The sequence below is a fragment of the Apteryx rowi genome, unplaced genomic scaffold, assembly GCF_003343035.1.
Source record: "Apteryx rowi isolate R43461 unplaced genomic scaffold, aptRow1 scaffold_1, whole genome shotgun sequence".
NCBI lineage: Eukaryota > Metazoa > Chordata > Aves > Apterygiformes > Apterygidae > Apteryx > Apteryx rowi.
In genome coordinates, this window is record NW_020447196.1 from 935417 (window position 1) to 956289 (window position 20873).

The window sequence follows — 20873 nt, forward strand, 5'->3', positions numbered from 1 at the left end:
AAAAAAAAAAAAAAAAAAAAAAAGACATGGAACTCTAGAGAGGAGAAAGCTATCCTCTATGCAGTTTGCTTAGTCTGCAGTAAGGTAAAAATGAAAGTGCCTAAGGACATTGCAAGTACGAATAAATTGAAACAAATTTCCAAACATGTAAATAAGCCTAAAGCTGCCTCGCATGTTTCAGTGAATAACCTGGAATTCTCACTCATTACCTGTCGAACGGTTACACACACTGCAAGAACGTTTTTTTCCATTTAAAATTTCTCTCTGTTTTATATGATAACAGCATAATAATAGGCTATAATTTTATCACTGTTTAATCCAAAAGAATTCTAAATTCAGTCTTACAGCTAGATTGGACTTCCAATACACACTTCTAATATCCAGCAAAAGATGTAATTCGATCCATTGTTTCTTGTGCCTTTCAAACTCCCAGCAGGAATTTAGGAAACTATCCTCAAGCAGGAAAAGTCAAAGTTTACTACTGCAAAGGGTGGACAAGGAATAACGGATGAATTACATTTAACATGTAAATATCAATTACAATTCATATTTGGGTTAGTTAAAGCATTAAAAACTGTCAGCAGATCACCTTAACCCTCCCCATCCAAGACCTTCAGGTGCATCTCAGAATCCATTCTTACCATTTGAGAAAGCACTTAGCAGCTGATAATTTTGAACACTATTTACAGATCAAGATTTTTCAAGCAATGTATGAACTATCCATACACATGCATTATATTATCACAGGAAACTTATGAGGAATTGTAATGATGGATCCCTGCACTTTTTAGAAAAGAAAATAAAAATCCTTATTAAAGACTACAAATACTTTGCTGAAACAAAGCTAATTCTGTCATATCCATACACATAAATATTTTACTAATTTACACTGAACACCTTCCACAGTAGGAACAATTCTTAAAGTTTACCTACCAATTCTATAATAATGATCTAATTTATCCCATAGACTTTCCCCCTCTGGTCTTAGAAGGTCAATACTTTTAAGTGGCTCATAAATTGAACCTAAAAAAAGAAACAAAAGAAAAAAAAAGATCAGAATTAGTTTCACAATTTCTGTTACTGCTAAAGATTACTGTAATATGATTTCTTCATGTTTATGCTATACAAAAGCACATTTTATCTAATTCCAATTCAAACAAAAAAATCTTATAATCTTTCTATAATCTCAAAGAATATAACATTTCTATACATAGTCTTTCCATCTTATCTGTCCATGCAAATGAGACCTCCATCTGGATCTCCAATGCCTGCAGGTATTTAGCTACATCAAATGCTACATAAGCATACAGGTTAATTGTTTGAAGACAGACAATTTCATGCACTACCACCAAAAGCCGAATTCATGTCTTTAAACACACAAAAAAAGTTAGCTTGTTCTCTAATACTACCAAAGCTTGATTAATTAACCCACCCAACTGATACAGCCCCAAATTACCAATACTCCAGACAAATACAATGCTATCAAAACCACATCCTTCTTTCTCAGTGTCCCACATACTGATTACTTTGTTATTTGCACCTGAAAAGTCTGTTTTCCCAGTAGCTGAAATGAGCTGCCTGTTAGAAACACATAATTTCTTTAAAATTACTGAGGTAAATGTTAATTTCCGATTTTTAATTTAAGAGTTACATGATGTTCTCCTTCTGTAAATCAGTTTGACTTTATTCAGTGTTCTGGATGGCAAGATCTCCCACAGAGTCATTAGATAAGATTACAGGAAGAATGAAAATTTCCTCTTTCCATTCCAGACTACATGCTGTCCCTTCTGAAAAGCTCAGGGAAATGAACTGCCAAGGAAGTTCCAGACAGCCAAGCCGTTCTGGCAGGATGCAGCAGAGTGCTCCAATTCAAGTTCCTTCTTCTGTATTCCCAGTGCCTATCCAATCATTAGACAGGAGATTGTCTACACACAGGACTCTCACTCAAAGAAAATGAACGTGCRTGGAGTGGTGTCAGAGGCTTTATTAATCAAATCCCCTGGTGGAGAGACTGGAAAATGCTTCTTGCCCCTCTAAGGGCTCAAATAAATAAAACAAACAGACCATACACCCAAACTAGTATTACTTTTGCTTTGCAATAGTAGCAGTTAAAAAAAAAAACAAAAACAAACAAAAAAACCCTTTCTTCCCACCAAAAGAAACCCCAAAAAAACCCACCCCTGCTTGAGCAGACTCTTGTGGCTCTGTCCTGTGCAGATTTTCTGGTAATGTTTAACAACACACTTCGCAGGTAGCTTCCACTACAGTCTTGTACTATAAAGTCTACTACTACAATAGCAAGGTACAAGAAGCATGAAGGGTGGGTAAAGGGCCTGAGAGGGAAGTATGGACAGTCCACTAATTTAGTTTCCTAAGAAACCAAGCTAAAAGGAACAAAGTTGTTCTGTAATGGAAAAAGAATTTTTTGATGTTATATATACCGTATCTCATACCTTCTTTTTAAAAACCAACATTCTGAAACCAATTTAAATTACTTTTTCGAAGCAGTATTGTTTTTACTGCTTCTTTTTGCCTAAGAATTTCTGTCCTTTAGAAGATCCACAATTTATATTGTTAGACTACTAATTCAGTTGTCTTTCAAAAGCACAAAACACTCACCTGCAGCAGTTCTAATTGTCTACAGGTGATTGAGTTAAAGTGGAACAAAACATGCACAGGAAAAAATCTTCGGTCAGTGACTTATTTGCATAAAACATAGTAAATTTATATATTATATTTACTTATTAGATTTTCAAAAGCAGAATAAAGATTCTAACTCTTTGATTTGTTAATTATATAAAGTATATACAGCACATTGCACTGTGCATGTTTGGAATGTCTGTTTCTTGCAAACTGTTAACCCTAGCAACTGCACCAATAAGAGCACTGAGTATTCGCGCGCGCGCGCACGCACACACACACACGTCAAAAGTTTCCAAAATAAAATTCAGTTTTAACATACTTACCAGAAAATCTGTGACCCTCTCTGGCCAACAGAGAAACAAAATAAAGTTATCATGAACAAAAAACATATATTTGGCTTCTATTTCAAAGCAATGAAGATTTCAACCTCAGGCAGAAAGAAGACTCAACAGAATAAAAAAACCATGAAAGTGTCAGAGCACCACCATCTACAAGTTGTATTTGTTTAGCTGTTTGAAACTACCCGCTGAAATAATCTGAAACAGCCACACTAAACTGTTGATGAAACAGAAAGATGAAGTGAACTCAAAGTTCAAGAAAACTGACAAAAAGTGAAGAGTTTTATTCCTTAAAAAGTACATGTAGGAGAACTTGTTTAAAGGAATACTAAAAATTAAGAGTTTTCCACATACTCTTCATGAACTCCTCATTGGTAACTACACTATATGTTTTGCTTGGATGTCTACAGCATTCCGCTGGACAAGTCCTGCAGTAAATTATGTTTAATTAGTATCACAATCTAATCAAAGGCAACAAATAGACAGGACAAACAAAGCTTGCTGCTGCTTCTGTGTCATTTTGTAGTGAGACCATAACCCTATGGAAGCCATATATAAATATTTTCAGGATGGCTGAAAAAGCCTAATCTGGGAGGACACACATATCTGAAAGCAACTGTTCTCTTTTCCAAAGAAACCTATTTAACAGTTTATTTCTCTGCCACAATAACACACGATACAAAGCTATTCTCAAATACATATTTACAAACAGATTTTAAAACTAAAAAACAAAAAAAAAACAAAAAAAAAAACACCACTAAAAACAAGATAGAATAGAATCCTATACATTTCTAACCTGGTAGGTAGAGAACAAGACACAATGGAAAAATTTTTAGGCTTTTTTTTATTATTATTTTTTAAGTTTGAAGAGGAAAAAATATTTGAATGACTAGTTTTGCCACAAACTAAGCAGATTAATTATGGGACTTATTACTGGCATAAAGTACTTAAAATTAGTGGAAAATGTAAATACAAAGCACTGCCATCAACCCCAATATTTTAGAAGGTACATTTCTCAACTTTATGCACATCATTACTACTGACCACTTAGATAAGATGTCTGGAGCTGCCACCATGGACTGAACAGTACAGTCCATTTCACAACACTGCTATTATAATCTATGACAATCTACACTTAACATAAATTTATGGGAGATCTTTGAAATTGATAGAGACTTGCTTTCAGATATTAAGAAGGAGAAAGCAATGAAATATACTTGGCAAAGTTAGAAAATATGGTTTTAAACCTAATTTTTTTAAACAAATCAATATATTTTTATTGATTTGATTGAAAAAATATGTATATTTTTTGTAGATGGTGACAGTATCATACAAAAATATATCATGTCATTCCCATTCAAAGCAATACTGTTGTCAAGAGTTAAATACGTGAGCACATGCAATGGTGAAATACGTATTTTTGGGACAGTCCAAAAAGATTCTTGCTGATCTATATAAATATAATGCAATACTTCAGTATTGTAAATAAACATCTTTTTCTTCTTCTTCTTTTTTTTTAAATCCAAGATGACAACCAGTCTCTGCAACACTTAAAGGTAAAAGAATGTCACACTGCTAATAGTATACTTGAGTCCTCAGCTTTTATGTTAGCATTTAGAATCAACAGAACAAGGACATGTATTTCAACTACTATTTGTCATAAAAACCTTATTTTATTGTAACCATATTAGGTGGGGGGGTTTTAAGCCAAAAAAGTAAATATGTGAGGATTAGGATAAAAAAATTGTCAATTTAATATTCTTTCAGTTGCACATCTACATACAACTGTATACAAAATTTGAATAGGGTACATGATAGTTCAAACTTTCTTCCACAAAGAGTGAAATATTCCCGTTACTTTCTTACGTCAGAGGCAGACTCCTGCAGGTCAATAACTACTTCAAAACTGTTAAAAATACTAATAGATAGGAAATCAAAGTGCTGCTTCCTGCATCAAGACTTTTACATCTCGTAAGAAAACACTCAAAATCCTCACCCCAACTCCAATTAAATTTCTGTTTTTCTTCAGATATTGCATTGACTAAACAACACACTACATCCACATTTTGAATGAAAAAGTGAAAAAATAAATCCCCTTCCATTTCAGAAATGGCTTACAAGTTCCCGAATAATATGATTTCACCATTCCTCAAGTTGAAGAATTGCTAAAAAGGGTGGTCACTTCCTTTGCAAGATTCAGCGAAAAGGAAGAGATCTAGAACAGCACAGTAATTGATAACAGAGATATCAATTACTAATGTAAAACTAGAGTAAAATTCAGACAAGATATTTAAGACTTAGCAGACAATAATAAGAAACTATTAACCAGCAGATGAAACCCAATTTTACGACAATTTCAGAAAAAAATAACAATTTAATGATGTCCTCTAAGCAGAGCGTAATAGTGAAGGAAACTATGGGAAGTTCTCAGAGATAAGCTATTAGCAATGTAAATACTTCTGCATATACCACTTTTGGAGATTGAGAATACTGATGTCCTCCTGACAAAGAACTTTCCCACCCACTTTTTATTCCAGTTGTATTCAAGGTTAGCTTTAATTTCTCTCTGGGGAAAAACTATAAACTACCTAGATATTTATATTTAAAAGCTATGGCCAACATTTTGAAACCCTGCTCCCAAATTCAGATTTTCAGAAGTTTTGAACACCAACACATCCCTTGAAGATGGCAGAAATTGCAGATGATATAGAAAAATAGGCATCAGAATGGAATTCTGGATGTAGTCTATGGATACAGATTTGCACATTTCACCATCCATTGATTATTCTAATTTCATAAAATTCAGAATTAAAGATCAATATAAAGTTTAATCACAAGCAAAGAGAAGCAAAAAGACAAGAATTTTATTTCCAACATTTCACATGCCAGAAGAATAAATGTAAATGTCCACTTGCGTAACTGAAATAAGCACACACCAAACAAAGAAAGCTGAGAATAGCAGATTTCTTTCTAGATTTGATGTACAGCATAAGACATCCAAACTTATCACAGTCCTTTAATGCAGCAGTAGTTTCTGGATGTAATCCAAGACTTGAGACACGAAAAAATTCTGGATCTCAGACCACAGTAATTTTCATTGCCCAAAACAAGTATTGGCAAGCAAAAACAATTTACAAAAGGAACAGCTAAAACATCACTTTTGCATTGCAGAAATCACTGGGACCAAAGAGGACTTTATTTCTTTACACTACACACTTTAAGAAATGAAATTAAGACAGTTGGATCATATCCTCCCAACATCACTTCTCCTTTTCCTCCAGACTCCTCTTGCAAACTCTCTTAAGGTGAGATTTAATGAAGTACTGAAGAGCAAAGTTGTTAGATACAGTACAGTTTATTCTAATAGTTGTCTGACATGAAATACACCTGTTTTCAAGTCTGAATTGAATCTGTTAACTACCCAATCCATGTAGTTGAGCAAGGAGATACCAGAAAATAATTTTCAAAAGTTTAAGAAAAACATCAAGCCAGTTTTTGCAGCAATTTTCAGAAAAAAAATTATCTGGATTTTTCCCCCCCACACAATAAAAGCTGCCAGATATATCAATTACTGCACTAACCAGTTAACATGTGTATTTTCTAATACTGTTAGTAACTGGTAAACAACCTTACAGTTTCAGTCTGAAACTATGTTTGAAGAAACTATTGGAATCCCATACACTCGTGTGCTGACTTTGCAGATATCCAGACCATACTACTGGAAACCAGGATGACACAAGTTATGTACTTGCACTTATGAGAACTCATTTCAAGTCCGTGCCAAGGACAAAGCAGGAAATTAGTTTATCTTCCATTTGAAGGAAAATTCATTTCTAATGTATGTAACTACCTGAGTTCTAGGATTCCATGAACTTAAGATACAGCAACTGTGCTGCTGTTTTTTTTTTTTTTTTTTAAAATCACTACACACAAGACCCTGCTTTGAGCAAGAGGCTGGAGTAGATGACCTCCTAAGGTCCCTTCCAATCTGAACTGTTCTATAATTCTATGACAAAGTTTCTTGGGGGGGGGGGGGGGGGGGGGGGAAGCTATTTCTCTTTATCCGAAATGACAGGAATAAACAGAAGAGATGAAGTTTTACCTAGGCTGAGGAACGATAACAGCACAGGTATAAACAAGTAAAGTCTTGTAATGATTTTATTTAAATAGTTTATAGTTTTAAAGTGACAAAACTTTTTAACAATCATTTATTATGAAAAACTGTGGTTTTGAGTATGCATATAACCCATTTAGAATTTCACGACAATGAAAAAAAATACTGATTTATTTTGTAGTTTGTCTATTTCCTAATCATCTGATTTCTCTTTTTAGCCCATTGTACTTAATACAAATTACTGATTTCAGAGTTCACAGCAACTAATAATTTATAAACACACAAAAGTTACTGAACACTGTAAATAAAATATTGATTGTTACACCAGCACATGGGGGCTTCGCACAAGCAAAATACACCAAAATGCCAAATTCTACCACGTTAGCCTGGTAAACACTACAAGCAAGGCAGGAAACCATTCAAGATATTCAAGGCAATCAGTGTTTTATGTTGTCATTTGCCAACCTGAAAATTCAAAACAATAGCTCTTAAACTACTAAAAATGTTTATTTTGCATCATTACCAAGAAGACAAACATCAAGTATCAATATAATAATGAGAAAAGTACAGTATTTTTCAATATAATGTCAACACATTGAAGGTCCTTTGACATTAGAGAGGCAGAACAGAAACGTCACAGGCATAGCAAATAGTCCAAGTGACCTTACTGTTGCAAGGGACAGCTGAAATCCTCTTATCTGGTAACTCTCACTAAAACTTCTACTGCTTATGTGTTTCGTCACAAACTAAGCAAGCACTACACAGACTTTTCCCGGATCAGCATCACATGGACAGTTTGTTGCAGTCAAACTCTCTTCAAAGTACATTGAGCTAAATCACAACAGTAATGGTCTTGATAACTTCATACAGTCTAGCTTCCGTTATATCAAATAGAAGTTGTGCCAGCAGCAGGGGGGGAGGCCTTTATTTTGTTTCCATTTAATTTCCAAAAGACAAGCTTTAGGACAATGACTGACTTGTTGGGAGTGTTACTTTTTTTCTTTAATGAAGTCATGTTGGGTTTTATTTTAGGGATTAAATTTAAACATTATTCTTAGAGCACCTTTCACATGATCATCATCTTAAAGAAGAATTTTCAATTCAGAGATTATTAAGTAATGAGTTTGTTATACTGAGAGATACTTGTAAAAAAATAAGAAAACATAAGCAAAACAGGAAAATTTGAAAGGTGGATTTCAACTTAGGTAGATTTCAATTTTGGAAAATTTTCACTGTAAGAGTTCACATTTTTATTTAAATTCTGCTGTGCAGTTCTAAAAAATGGTTAGCACAAAACTAAAACACCACATGAAACACAAAACAACAATTATTTTTTAAAGAGTAAAATAGCCACAAACAAAAACAAAACACAAAACTACACACTTACCATATCTCAAAAAGGCATGCGCAGAGAAGGTTCTGTCATCATCCAAATTGGCCATTTCAAATTGGTGCAGCTAATCACAAACGGCTCAGGCTAAACTACAGCAATTTTCAAAACTGTTTAGTAAATGTTAAAGGCAATCAGCATTAAATTAAGTGAAAGCAATGTTAGTGGAGTTATTAACATAAGGCAGTGCACAACATAGAGAATAGTAAAGTTTCATTACATTACTAAATCTTATCCAAGTAAAATGGCATAATCTATACAAAGTCCACCTTTTGGACATTATATCGGAGTGTAACTGGAAATTTGCTACTGAAGTCAGCAGGTGCAGGATGAAGTCTATTTGATATATTCTACCTCAGGATTAAATAAAAATATTATCTAATTAATACATATAAAGTGCTAAGAAATAGTAGAAATGGGGAGCTAAAATTCTCTTTAAGCATAGTATTCCTTTTACCTCATAGATAATTTACATTAAGATTTTTTTGCACTAATATGCATTGATTATGGTACCAAGTACCTCATTTATTGGAGGTAGAACATCTTCCAGTTTGGAAAGTAAAATCAGAAAATATTGTTCATAACTATAACGACAACCCGTTCCAAATCTTTAAAGCCCTTCAAAGTAGCTGAAATTTCAAGGCCTGCAAATCGGCCAACTACTGAACCTTTTTTTTTTTTATAATACGCTCCCAAGTGATAATTATCACAGTTATAATGAATGAAACATTTTGTTGTTCAAGGAAAGGGTGAAAAAAACTCAATAAAACTTTTTATTAGCAAAGAGGTAATTCATATTTTAATATATATAAACATCATGATACGCATTACCACTTACAGGATAGGGTCTGAAGTAATACTTCACCATCTATTGTAAAACATGAATCACTCATGCATTTCATACATGAGTATGAGTATATACTCCATGCTTACTAGACAGTATCACAGTCTTCAGGTAAACTGGGACTCTTGAGCAGAGAACTCAGCCAGTTTGAACAGTATGTTGGAGTTTCAGTCACTTTCAATAACACTGCCAACCAGGGCTGCTTTTAACAGTACACCAGTAAGGAAATAAAAAAAGCTCTGAAACTATACGAATTTTGACATACTTATAAAGATGCAAGAGTAAACTTGAGAAACAAAAATACAATTTTCATTTTTAGATAAGAGCATTACCTGCAAAGTCATATGCAAAATTTATTTTTTAAACAAGCTTATTTATTGGAACAGCATTTCAACCAAAATCATTTTTATTCCTTCAGTAAATAAATGTTTTCTGTAAGTAAATTTCTTCAGTTACTATTTAAATGATAATAAATTGTATGGATAGGAAAAGAAGAAAGTGAACTATGATAATCTACTTTTATCATAGAGGTAACTTCTTCTGCATTTAACAAAAAGGTACAAGGCAGCAGCAGCTAAGAAAAAGTCAAATGTTTTAAAATCATCTGAATGCCTTCCTACAGTCAAGGGCCTGATTCTGCAAGGAAATCCCAAAGTTAGCCTACTGTCTTGTGACTCAGAATTCACATACTCCTAACATGCAGGATCCAGACCTTATTTTGCAGAGCTCTGTGGACAGTGATCAATTAGTTTTCAGATAACAGTACCGTATAATCAAAATGGGCCACAACATAACAATCCATTTATTGGATAGTCCTCATAATGGCATTTCACAAAGTAGTATTATACACAAGTGCAACTTTTCAAATCGTACACATTAGAGCAGTCATCTATCAACCAATTTTCACTATGAAAGCCTTCCCCTTAGTAGTCTACAGTATTTTCTTTTTACTTCCACTTTTCAGGCTCTCTGACTAGTCATCACTGCAATAGGACCAATGAAATATGCAAATAAGGAAATTATGGTCAAGGACAATAAAACACTACAAGGGTCATTTGGAAAACTGTCCCCATTAGAATGTTAACAACAAAAGCCCTACTAATATTAGATTTTGTAAAAAGAAAATAGAATAAAAATCACAAGGTTTTTTAACTTTGGAAATTCAAGTCAACTGAGTAAACACCACCCTTTCCTCTGAGGCCAGAATCTAGCTGCCAAGGAGTCTAAAAATCAGAATAAGAAATCTTCAGGCTTAAGGAAATAAAGTAAAAAATAGAAAGAGGATTATCCAATGAAAAACAGGCAAGAGCTGGTACTTTTGTGTAAAAATGCCTGCAATTTCAAAATACTTAATCTGTTCAAGAGCTTTATAAAAACTACAGCAATGCTACCTATAACAGCCACCTTCACACAGCGCTGCCACATAACGCCGCTAAAGAATTTGAAACTTTGTCTCATGAAGGACACTCATTCGCTAAAGCCGCTCATTTTAAAGCGCTGCACTATAGCCCAGTACCGGCAGGAGATCAGACTTTCTCTTGAAGCCGCTGCAGAAAGACGACAGCGGCAGCCTGCCCCGCGGCCGCGGGAGGAGCCAGGCCGCCGCGGTCCCCGGGCGCCCGGCCGCGGCCCGCCCTGGCCGCGCGCCGCTGCCCCAGCGCGCCCCGAGGACGGTTGGGGAGCGCCCAACGGCCCCGCGCGCGCCGGCAACAGGTGCGAGGCGGGGCGCGAGCGGCCGGCAGGGCCCCGCCGGGGCCGGCGGTGACTGACATGCGAAGCTGCGGGGAGGGAGCGAAAACAGCCACAGGGAGGAACCCGGGCAAGAGTCGGGGGGGGGGGGGAGGACGCGCAGCGGGAGAGGAGGGAAAGCGGGCGCGGGGGCAGTTAGCGGGGAGAGGCGCAGGACGGAAGGAGAGGGAGCCCCCGCGCCCCTCCTCAGGCAAGCCGAGAGGTCAGACCTGAACGCTTAGAGCGGGCCCGCAGCTCCAGCATCCTCCAGCTCACATCGGCCATATGGGCCGCCGCCGCCGCAGCCGCCGCCATCCCCAGGAGGACCTGCGGCTCCCGCCGCTGCGCTCGGAGCAGGGCAGCGGCCACCGCCTCACCGGCGCTGCGCGGAGCGAGCCCGGCCGCGCGTTCCACCTGTTACCCGAGCCAGCCGTAAACACGTTCGCTCAGCCCGTCACGCTGTTGTCGTAAAGCCGCCGGGTCAGTCCCGGAAGCGAGATGGATAGTGTGACGGGCCCGCCCGTGCGCTGCCGTAAGTGATGCCGGTGGGGGTGGCCGCGGCGGGGAGGTGGGCCGCCGCCGCTGGAGGATGGGGAGCTGCCGCCGCTGCGCGCTCGGGCTGTGCTTCCTCCTGGCCCTGGTGAGGGCCGGCGGGGCCCTGCAGAATGTCACCGCTCAGCTGTTTGGGACCGAGGCCTACGGGACGCTGGCGGCCTTCGGCGACTTCAATTCGGACAAGCAGACGGACCTGTTCGTGCTGCGCGGCGGTGAGTGCGGCGCGCCCTGAGGCGGCGCCGGGGCAGGGGGCCGGGGCCGCGCGAGTGCGGCGGCCGTTCGCCTTCCCGGGGCCCCGAGCACCTGTGGGCGAAGTGTTTTTCCTGGCTGCGTGTCGTAGGCTTACGGAGCGGGCAATGTAGGCTTACGGCTATAAACGTCAATGTAGTATATCAGCAACTGAGCTTTCATCTGATGTGCGTTTGTGTTTCTGCCTCTCCTGATTACAATATATTCTTGAAAAGCCACAGATTCTTGTTARATATTTGTTTCTCATTTCTTGGGTAGGGGAAGACTTTTTTTTGGCTGGGAATTATTAGTCTCTTGTCTTTTGTTTTATGTTTTAAAGTATAACGTTTAACGTTTGTATTTGAGCCCCAGTTTGCAGCATTACTGACGGTGAGAATACTGAATAAAAATATTTTAAAGATCAAAATTGTCATTTGTTTTATTCCTGAGAGAATTTCTGTATGGAAAGAAATATTTTCAGTTTGCACTAAAGTATGGTTTTACATAGGACAAGAAATGTTTTCTTTAAGGTTAACTTTGTGGTTGTGAAATACTAAAGGCCTTGTCTTTCAATTTGCACTTACAGCTTTATAAAAGAGGGTAAACTAGCAAAACTTTAGAGGTGACCTTGATCCCTAAGTATCTTGATGCAAAAACAGTTCAGAATTACCAATGGGCTCTGGGTTTAATCATTTTTGAAACTACACTGCAGTAATATGAGGATAAATGAAATGGTGTATAAGTTTACCTGTTTTGTGTATGACAACTGGGGAAACTCATGCTGTTTGCCTCTTTAACCTATCACCTTCTAGTTGTGTTGCGTCTTCCGACAGTGCAGGGCAGTGAGCGATTGTTCCACTATTCACCTTCTCCATTTCACTGGGCAATGTTAGAAACTTCTCTGTCCTCACTCAGATTTTCAGACTGCAGATTTCTTATCTGTTTAATTGTTGTTTATATGCAAGCTGTTCCATCTTTATCATCCTCCTTAGCACTTTTTTGTTTTGAGGTGAGAGGACCAGAACTGCAAACAGCAGTTTAAGATATATTTGAATGGATTTATGTAGTGGCATAGTAGTTTTGTTTTCTGTTCTTCGATTAATTCCCATTATTCTGTTTATTTGGACTACTGATGAGCACTGAGCTGAAATTTTCATTGATCTGTCTACAGTGACCAGAAGATCTCATTTCTGAGTGGTATAATTGACTTTCTGGAACTTGATCTGTGTAAGATCTGTGCAAATTGTGATAGATTTGCTCCTTCCTCGTGATCATTGCTTTACAGGGTAGATGATAAAAAGACAGGTCAATGTCAGTAGGTGACCTACATCTTTGTTGTGAGAAACTTAGCCAGCCAGCAGGTTTCTTCACCTTACTGTGTGCCAACTTTTTCAATCATCTATGAATGCGTAGCGTAGCTCTGGCTTTATTAGCTTGTCAGATGGGGCTGCACTAGTTGCCTTACTATTGTGAAAGGGTTTGTTTTCATATACTCATTGCTGGCATATTCTCCTTTGCAAATAAGCTCATGGCAGTTACCTTCTTTTCATAGCAAGAAAGTTTGTATTTTTCTGTTCCACAGCTATGAAATTTGCCGCAGAATGATGCTCCTCAAATACACTGTGTTAGCTCAGATTATAGAATTATTTTCAATGAGGTAACCTAGTTCTTACAGTTCAGGAAGCTTCAGCTGAGTTGTTTGGAGAGTGCAAAAAACAAAAATAATCAAGGATACATAAAAGAAAAAAATTTTTTTTTTCATTTTTTTTTAAGCTGTGAGCTATGGTTTTGCTTCAGAAGTAAGTGCATATGAATTGTGCTTTACTGAATGAAAATACATTGTAAAGTTCAGTTTACCGATTTTTTTGTTCCTGAGATTTCAACTCATTGTGTAACAGAATATGTGGGCTTTTATTCAGATCTTCCTGAAATAATTACATGAAATGAGCATATACCATTGCCTCTACATGAGGAAATGCTTCAGGGAGGTGGGTTGCTTTTGTGAGTTTCACTTAAGGTGCTTCTGTCAGCAGACTTGGGAAAGCAGTTATTAGATCCTCCTATGTCTGAGTCAATATTGTAAAACTTGGAGCTTTTAAACTTTAGTTATTTGTATAGAACTGATACCTGCTACTTTTCCACATATAGTATTTTCTAATTCGTTATAGAAAATTTTATTTTAACAGATGTGGTAACAATAGGAAGGAGAAAAGTCTAACACTAAGGCCCAGAGAAGCTTCTTGACTTTAGCAAGTCTTTAAGATTCATTTAGATTTATAATGTTGTTCTGAAGAAGCACTCCTTCTGCTTCCTTTTGAAGGAGGAAGAAGCGGTTGTGTGGGGAAGTCTTTGAAGGTTTCTGCTATTGTGAGAAGTGACTGTTAACAGCATAGCTTTCTCAATATTGTTTTTATAGATAACCCATTTATGATCTTCATCTTTAAGGATTATTCATTAAGTCTTATTTGCTTTTACAGGAAATAAATTGCTTATCTTTTTGGCAGACCAAAAGGAACCATACTTCAAGCCCAGAGTTAGTTTATCAATAAAGTAAGTATTCACTGATAAAACAATGTAAGTGGTAATTTTTGCTGAAAGTGCATCTTTGCAGTCAATGGGAACGTGACTAGAATTGTTTCTGTTGTTTTTACCTGTTTGGCTCTGTGGTTCAGCTTGCTCTTAGAGCTCAAATTCTTTGACCAGGAAGTTTCCTGATTTGTTGCCTGATACATTTTGTTTTGCTTTGTTTAGACTTCTGGATTATATGACAGAATTTGTGGAGAGGAGTTTTGTCATTCATATAGTTAACTAGTAGGCATGACTTCATACCCTCTTCCTACCCCACTTTGTTTAAGTCCTCTAATTAATGCTAAGAATACCCATATCTTGGAAACTTCTTGCAGCTGACTTTATTTCCTAGTAAAGCCAACTAATGCCTATATCATAGGATAAATCTTCTTGAAAGGTAGCATTAGCCTCCATTCCAAGATACGTTTTCAGGAAAATTCTTGTAGTTTCTGTAGTTACTGTTGGAGTACAACCAAGAACTGCTTTAGAAATAGGTACGGAAAATGATGTTCTAGTGTTTCTGGAGTAGAGATGTGTACCTTTTTAAAGTTTAAATGCAGTTAAAAAAAAGCATAAATTTTAAATAAATATAAAAAATCTGTGTGTGTGTGCATGCGTGTGGTATGTATAGTTTAACCATTACAGGGTATGCTGTTGCATATTAATAATGCTTACTGGTAGTGTGATGTCCCTTAAAAGTTAAATTGCTGTTATATCTCAGTTTCATCTTCTGTGAATTTATCTTTTTTCTTATGCAGACCTACCTTGGAAGTAGCTAATTTATTTTGTTTAGTGCATTAGAAATGCACTGAATTAGAAAACTCTGAATGGAATTAAGAATTGGAATTAAGAAATGGAATTAATTAATCCTTAAATTAGAAATACTCAATGGAAAGATCCATGTTTTTGCACATAAGGCAGAAAATCTAAGTAGGATATCTTCTGTATAAGATTAACCAAGCAAAAAATACGAGGGAAAAAAAAAATTTAGGGAGAAGTGGTAAGATGTGGCAGAAGATGGGAGGAGATGACTGTGTCTTCAGAAGGGTTCACCTATCTATCTGACTTCTGCTGCAAGACCATAAAACATGAAGTCTAAGCTCTTGGAATCCAACTGAAAGACCCTATTTTCTGAAACATGGTTTTTGAGGGCTGGTTCTGAGACATATGTAGGGGTTTAATAAAGTCTACAAGGCATTAAAAATGAGATATGGCTGAAGAATGTCTGTTAGCTGAAGTGTAGGGTTAAAAATGTCATCCTTCCTTGGAGAAAGACAGAATTCCACAGAATACTTGAGTGCAATTTAAACTTACTGCATTTTTACAATAGATGACTAAAAAAAGCAAGTTGATGAAGGAAAATACCGTATTGTGCCAACTAATAATGATTGGGAAGAGAAGACAAACCTTTGAAAACACAAACTCTTTCAGTTTTCACTCACACATTTGTACAGTTATTTGCAATGTTTTAATTTTAGACCTCCAAGCGTAATAACCAGTGTAGTTCCTGGAGATTATGATGGTGATTCACAAATGGATGTCCTCCTGACTACCCGGACTCAAAATCATGGCAAAGATGAACTTTCAGTGTTTATTTTCTGGGGGCACAACCAAACGTTAGGTAAGTTGTTGAGACTGCTTATTAATAAGATTATTAGACTTTTAATACAAAGTATTTTCAAAAAGTTATAACTCATTTGACTGTGGTGATTATTTCTGTAACTGAAGTAATGGTTAGCAGCTATGCAGCTTCATACTCATTTTGCTGTAAAACTATATTCAGTATAGTTAATGTAAGAAAACAGAGCTAAAACTTGCTTTTATATCATGCAATAGACATAACCAAATGATATTACAGAGTAGGAATAGCCTACTGACAGAAGAGCTACTTCTTGTGGCTTCCTCATTATTTTCATGTCAGCTTCACAAAGATCATCAGAAAATACCATCTCATCTTAATTTAGTGTGTGCTGAGAACCTGGTGTAAAGTTTAATTTATAAATTTTCAAAATGTCATACCTAAACTTATCAACATTAATCTAATACTCTTATGGCTGTTAAACCAAAAACATTAGAGGCAGTGATGCACTGAAATAAGTTTTTGGGGTAGGTTGCAGTCTCCATCCTTGAAAATTTTCAAGAACTTTAGAAAAATACCTCTCAGCAGTGTTCAAGGTATAGCTGATTCTATCCGAGGGTGGAGTTGTGGACTGTGTGACTTCTTGAAGTCTCTTCTGTTTTCTGTTGACTTTGCTAGGAAAGGGTTTCAGACAGGGTTTAGAGTTTGAAGAAGGACAGCGAAAGAGGATCCTCTTAAGTTCATAAAAACTATTGAAAAACGGTCACTATTATAAACAACAATGGTATAAAATAGTTATAGATGAGGCAAGTGATGGCCTCAGATACCATTACTTCTGGTTTTATTCAGATGGGAAGCAAGCAACCTGGGAAAATGCATTGGATCAAACATTAAAAGAATAATAGCTGTAGTATTGGAAAGAATATGGAGGATTTAAGTGAATTTATGCTCTCTTGCTTCTGAATAAAGGAATGTTGAGAGGCACAAATGAATATATGGAATATTTTCAGAGGACTTAGAAAGGAGTCAGAGCTTAAAATTCAGAAAATGGTTAGTATGTAGTAAGGTTAATGGGAAGGTATGTGATGCTCAGTTGGATAATGAAAGTATGACAAATCAAGAGGAAGGCACTGACATACAAATGTGGAGGCTGGAARGAAGTCAAACTTAGTATGTAAGAGATGAAGGGAACTGGGATGATGTGGCAAGGAGTTTGGGCCACAAGTAAAAGTGAGGTCCAAGAGAAGATTATCTGATTACAATTTAAAATTCTCATTTCCCATTTAGGTAGTCTACTTCTAATTCTTATTTCAAGCACACGGTATGTATGGTTAGAAATGTCTTTTACGGTGACAAAATGGTAAACAGAGGTTTCATGTACAATATTACAAAAATATTCTGAGAGTGTCTTCATCGCAGCTAGTTCAGACTTGTATTATGTCTATGACTGCAGTCATACATAGAAATAGTTTTCATTAAGATCTATTTGGAAAATTTTGTTGTAGCCTTAGGTAGTGGAGAGAGAAGCTTCAGACTTTGAACTGTGACTCACCTTTCCTATCCAAAATTAAAAGCTTAAATTTACACAGAACCTCAGGAAGTCATTTATTTGTTTATGCTCAATGGTTGCTGATTTTTGATCTTCAAATTAATAGTGGTAAATTAATAGAAGAAGATTTATGTTTAAGCTTAGTATGTAAATGTCATAAAATATTGGTAGTTTAATCGAATGTTTTTTGTTTTCAGATTTTAACCATAAAAATGTGTTAAATAAGACTTTTTATGATGAGCCTCTAATAATGGAGTAAGTATATTCTACCTCTTTAGAAAAAACATTTGTAACAGTGACTAAGAGCATCTTAGATAAATATATTTTAACACTAAAATCTGAAACACTCCATATTGTCTTTTATCATCTTTTAAGAAGGGAGTGGTTTGTGAGTAGAGGTAACATCAATTGGTCTAACAGAACGTGAGAAAGTGTTTCAGTCATCTTTACAAATACGGTATATTATACCATCCTGGCAACAGTAACAGAATGAGCTTTTAATTTTTTTAATTTCAGTGCTCAGTGTTTTAGGCAGAAAAAGAACCATTTAATTTTTCTGATTTTGTGCAAAACAAAAATTATTCCCTGTAAGCAGTTTGTATTGTGATTTCAATTTTTACTTACACCTTACATGCAGTGTCAAGTAGGCTGCAATTCTGCTTTGTTGGTTACACTGCTAAGCCTTCCTCAAGTTCCACTGATGATGAATTTCCAACCTTATTCATCAAACTCTTGTCACTTAGGGTGTATGTAAACAAGAACTATTTGAGATTCTGGCAATTGGAGAAAGCCTGGAAATGAGCTTCTCTGTGTTGGAAGGGTAGAGGAGGCAAGAGATTTGACTAAGAGAAGTTTTTTGATCAGCTTTTCATTCTTAAATCTGAAAGAATCTTGAAGCAAAATAACATCAAGTATTTTTCTTGTTAAGTAACATAAACTGGTGAACACAGCTGAGAAATCAAATACATAGCATAATTTAAGATATTCAAAGAAGCATGCTACTAACCACCCAGACAAGAGCCAAAGCTCAGAAAAGAATGCACAGCTGAAAATTCTTTGGTGCTTGGAGGGAAAATGCTAACCAAATATATAGGGTGACTTAAGAACGTTCAGTTTTGACTCCTGTAACAGATGAGGTTATATTGAATTTGTTTTGCATTTTCAGCTTCAATGGTGATTTGATTCCTGATGTCTTTGGTGTCACAAGCGATTCAGATAAGCCACAGATACTGATAGGCGGGTAAGCCAAGGGTTTATTTATTAGCATGAATTTCAATAACTTACTGATTCTTTGTACATCCACTTCTATTGTTATTAAAGAGGCATAAGACTGTCGTGTTTAATTGAAACTGTGCAAAAACATGATGTTTTTCCTCTTTTTTCATATGTATCTTTAAACATTATGTGACACTCTGCATCTAACTTCTGCAGCATTCTTTTATAGGGAAGTAAAAATTCCATGACAGCTGAGAAAACAAAAAACTGTTATTTGATATGAGAAATCTGTTTCTGGGAGCAGTTATCATCTCCTTTGTTAGTACACCGTGGTATTTATTATTACAATCTGTATTTGGAGTTCTGTTATACTAAGTGTTGTGCAAAAAAGTAAACCAAAGTTTTTAAGCAAAGTCTGTAGAATTTCAGCTACATTCAGTCAAACAGGAAGTATAAGGCTGATGATTGGAAGAGAGAAGTACTGGAACAGGTCTTCCAATATAAGGGATGGCAAAAGGGAAATACTCAGTTTAAAGAGAGTTTTGGGTAAACTTACAAATAATTTCAATTTTCATTTATCCAGGAAATGAGTTGTAATAGGAAGGTTGGATGACATGGAAAAGCAAAAGCATGGAATGTATAAAATGTAAGGGTATTAACATGTATATTAAGGAGAATCTTTGGTATGCTAATGTAGGGGGAGAGTTGTAAAGAGTTTTGTGTAAAAAATAAAATAAAATAAAATCAGGTACAATTTTAAGTTTGCATGCAAATGGTATTCTCTGCATCACGTATTTTGTATTAAGGAGTGGCTCTTCGGCAGATAAAAATTGACTGGAGTTTTATGTGACCTGATTGCTTGCAGTAACAGTGGGCTAGATTTTATGATTAAAATTCTTGCTAGCCTTGGGGTTTCTAGTATGGGACTGGCTAGTAAATGCTGGGATAAAAAAAATTAACCTTTTTTTTTTTTAATGGGATAGTGGTTATAATGGTTAGTAAGAACTATACAAAGGATTATTTGTGTTTAACTGCTTTGAGTATGGATGCTGAAATCAAAGCACAACAGAAGAATGGATCTCTATCCACTTGGAGGGACTAATCTCTAAAATCAAACCAAAAATGCAGTGAAATATCTCAAAGACTGGGCAAGATACAAAGAACTTCAAATCTGTCTTTTGAAAATAGACAGCTATTTGTCAAAAACACTAATGGATACTTCAAACATGAAGTGATCCTAAAGAAGGACAGTTCACATGCTATTCAGTTTTCCTGATACTGTTTTGCGGACTTGTAATCTGACAAAAAGAAAGCTTTAGCTTGTGACAGCTCTTACGACTGTGTCATCAAGGATGTATTTTGGTATGATTCTGAATTAGTGAACATTTTTTTCTTGAATAGGATGACGCTTTGTTTACACAACTAAAAATACGTCTCTGTACTCTTTTCCTGTCTTGCCAAACTGAACTTGGAATACACTAACTTTCCAATTTTTGTAAGGAAGAACCTGATTGATAATGCTGAGGTTTTGGGCATCATTGAAAAAGGAAAGAAGTCTCAAAAGACGGATACTTGAATTCAAAATTATTCCCTATTTAAAGGTTCTGTCTCTCAATTGGCAAAGAATGTGCTCAGAACTAGAAAGAAATTTCTGTTCTCTTTTTAAGGTGCAAACTAAAGAATGAAAAGGAAACTACATTATTAACATGATCCAGTAATAGATACTGGAAGTAACAGGCAGCATAGAGGACAGAAGTTTAGTGGAGATGTACTTAAGAAACTAAAGTTTCAAAAATCTTATAGGCCCTACCAACACTTCTGAGTAATGTTTTAAGATATGAGCAGAAACAAAACATTAAGCTTGATAAATAAGTATTGAAAAGGAGGAATAAGAGTAGGGTAAGCATCTATGTTTCCAGTGATCTGGGGTTGCAAGAAGGAAGATACAGACGAGCACAGAGGGAATCAGTTATCAGTGTGTCAAAGGATTCACCTTTTGTTTTTCACATATCTTAAAAATACAGATTTCTTGTGCATCATAAAAGTGTGTCAAGAAATTCTCCTTTGTACTTTATTACCTAATTTCTCTTGATGGCCAAATAATTAATCTCAACAAGCAGTG

The 20873-nt window shown here is 36.2% G+C and overlaps 2 protein-coding genes across 15 annotated transcripts in view; one reads left to right on the forward strand and one right to left on the reverse strand.

Moving 5' to 3' along the window:
• Window positions 1–11484, reverse strand: part of PHKB (phosphorylase kinase regulatory subunit beta) — a 100452-nt gene extending 88968 nt beyond the window's left edge. For 2 of the 8 annotated variants that reach the window (XM_026059982.1, XM_026060065.1), the window contains exons 1-2: window positions 11288–11484; window positions 934–1023 (exon numbers count right to left, since the gene is read on the reverse strand). In XM_026059982.1, the coding sequence (XP_025915767.1) occupies window positions 934–1023; window positions 11288–11372 (175 nt within the window). In that variant the 5' untranslated portion in view covers window positions 11373–11484. Of the gene's footprint in view, window positions 1–933; window positions 1024–8482; window positions 10918–11287 lie in introns of those variants that run through there. The other 6 variants (XM_026060015.1, XM_026060028.1, XM_026059989.1 and 3 more) reach the window with 6 other exon arrangements.
• A 66-nt stretch (window positions 11485–11550) lies between these two features.
• Window positions 11551–20873, forward strand: part of ITFG1 (integrin alpha FG-GAP repeat containing 1) — a 108012-nt gene continuing 98689 nt past the window's right edge. For all 7 annotated transcript variants that reach the window (XR_003252540.1, XR_003252541.1, XR_003252545.1 and 4 more), the window contains exons 1-5: window positions 11551–11824; window positions 14318–14390; window positions 15887–16029; window positions 17734–17791; window positions 18702–18776. Coding sequence is in view for 2 of the 7 variants with exons in the window: in XM_026060076.1 (XP_025915861.1) it covers window positions 11647–11824; window positions 14318–14390; window positions 15887–16029; window positions 17734–17791; window positions 18702–18776 (527 nt within the window). In the remaining 5 variants the exon portion in view is untranslated. The remainder of the gene's footprint in view (window positions 11825–14317; window positions 14391–15886; window positions 16030–17733; window positions 17792–18701; window positions 18777–20873) is intronic.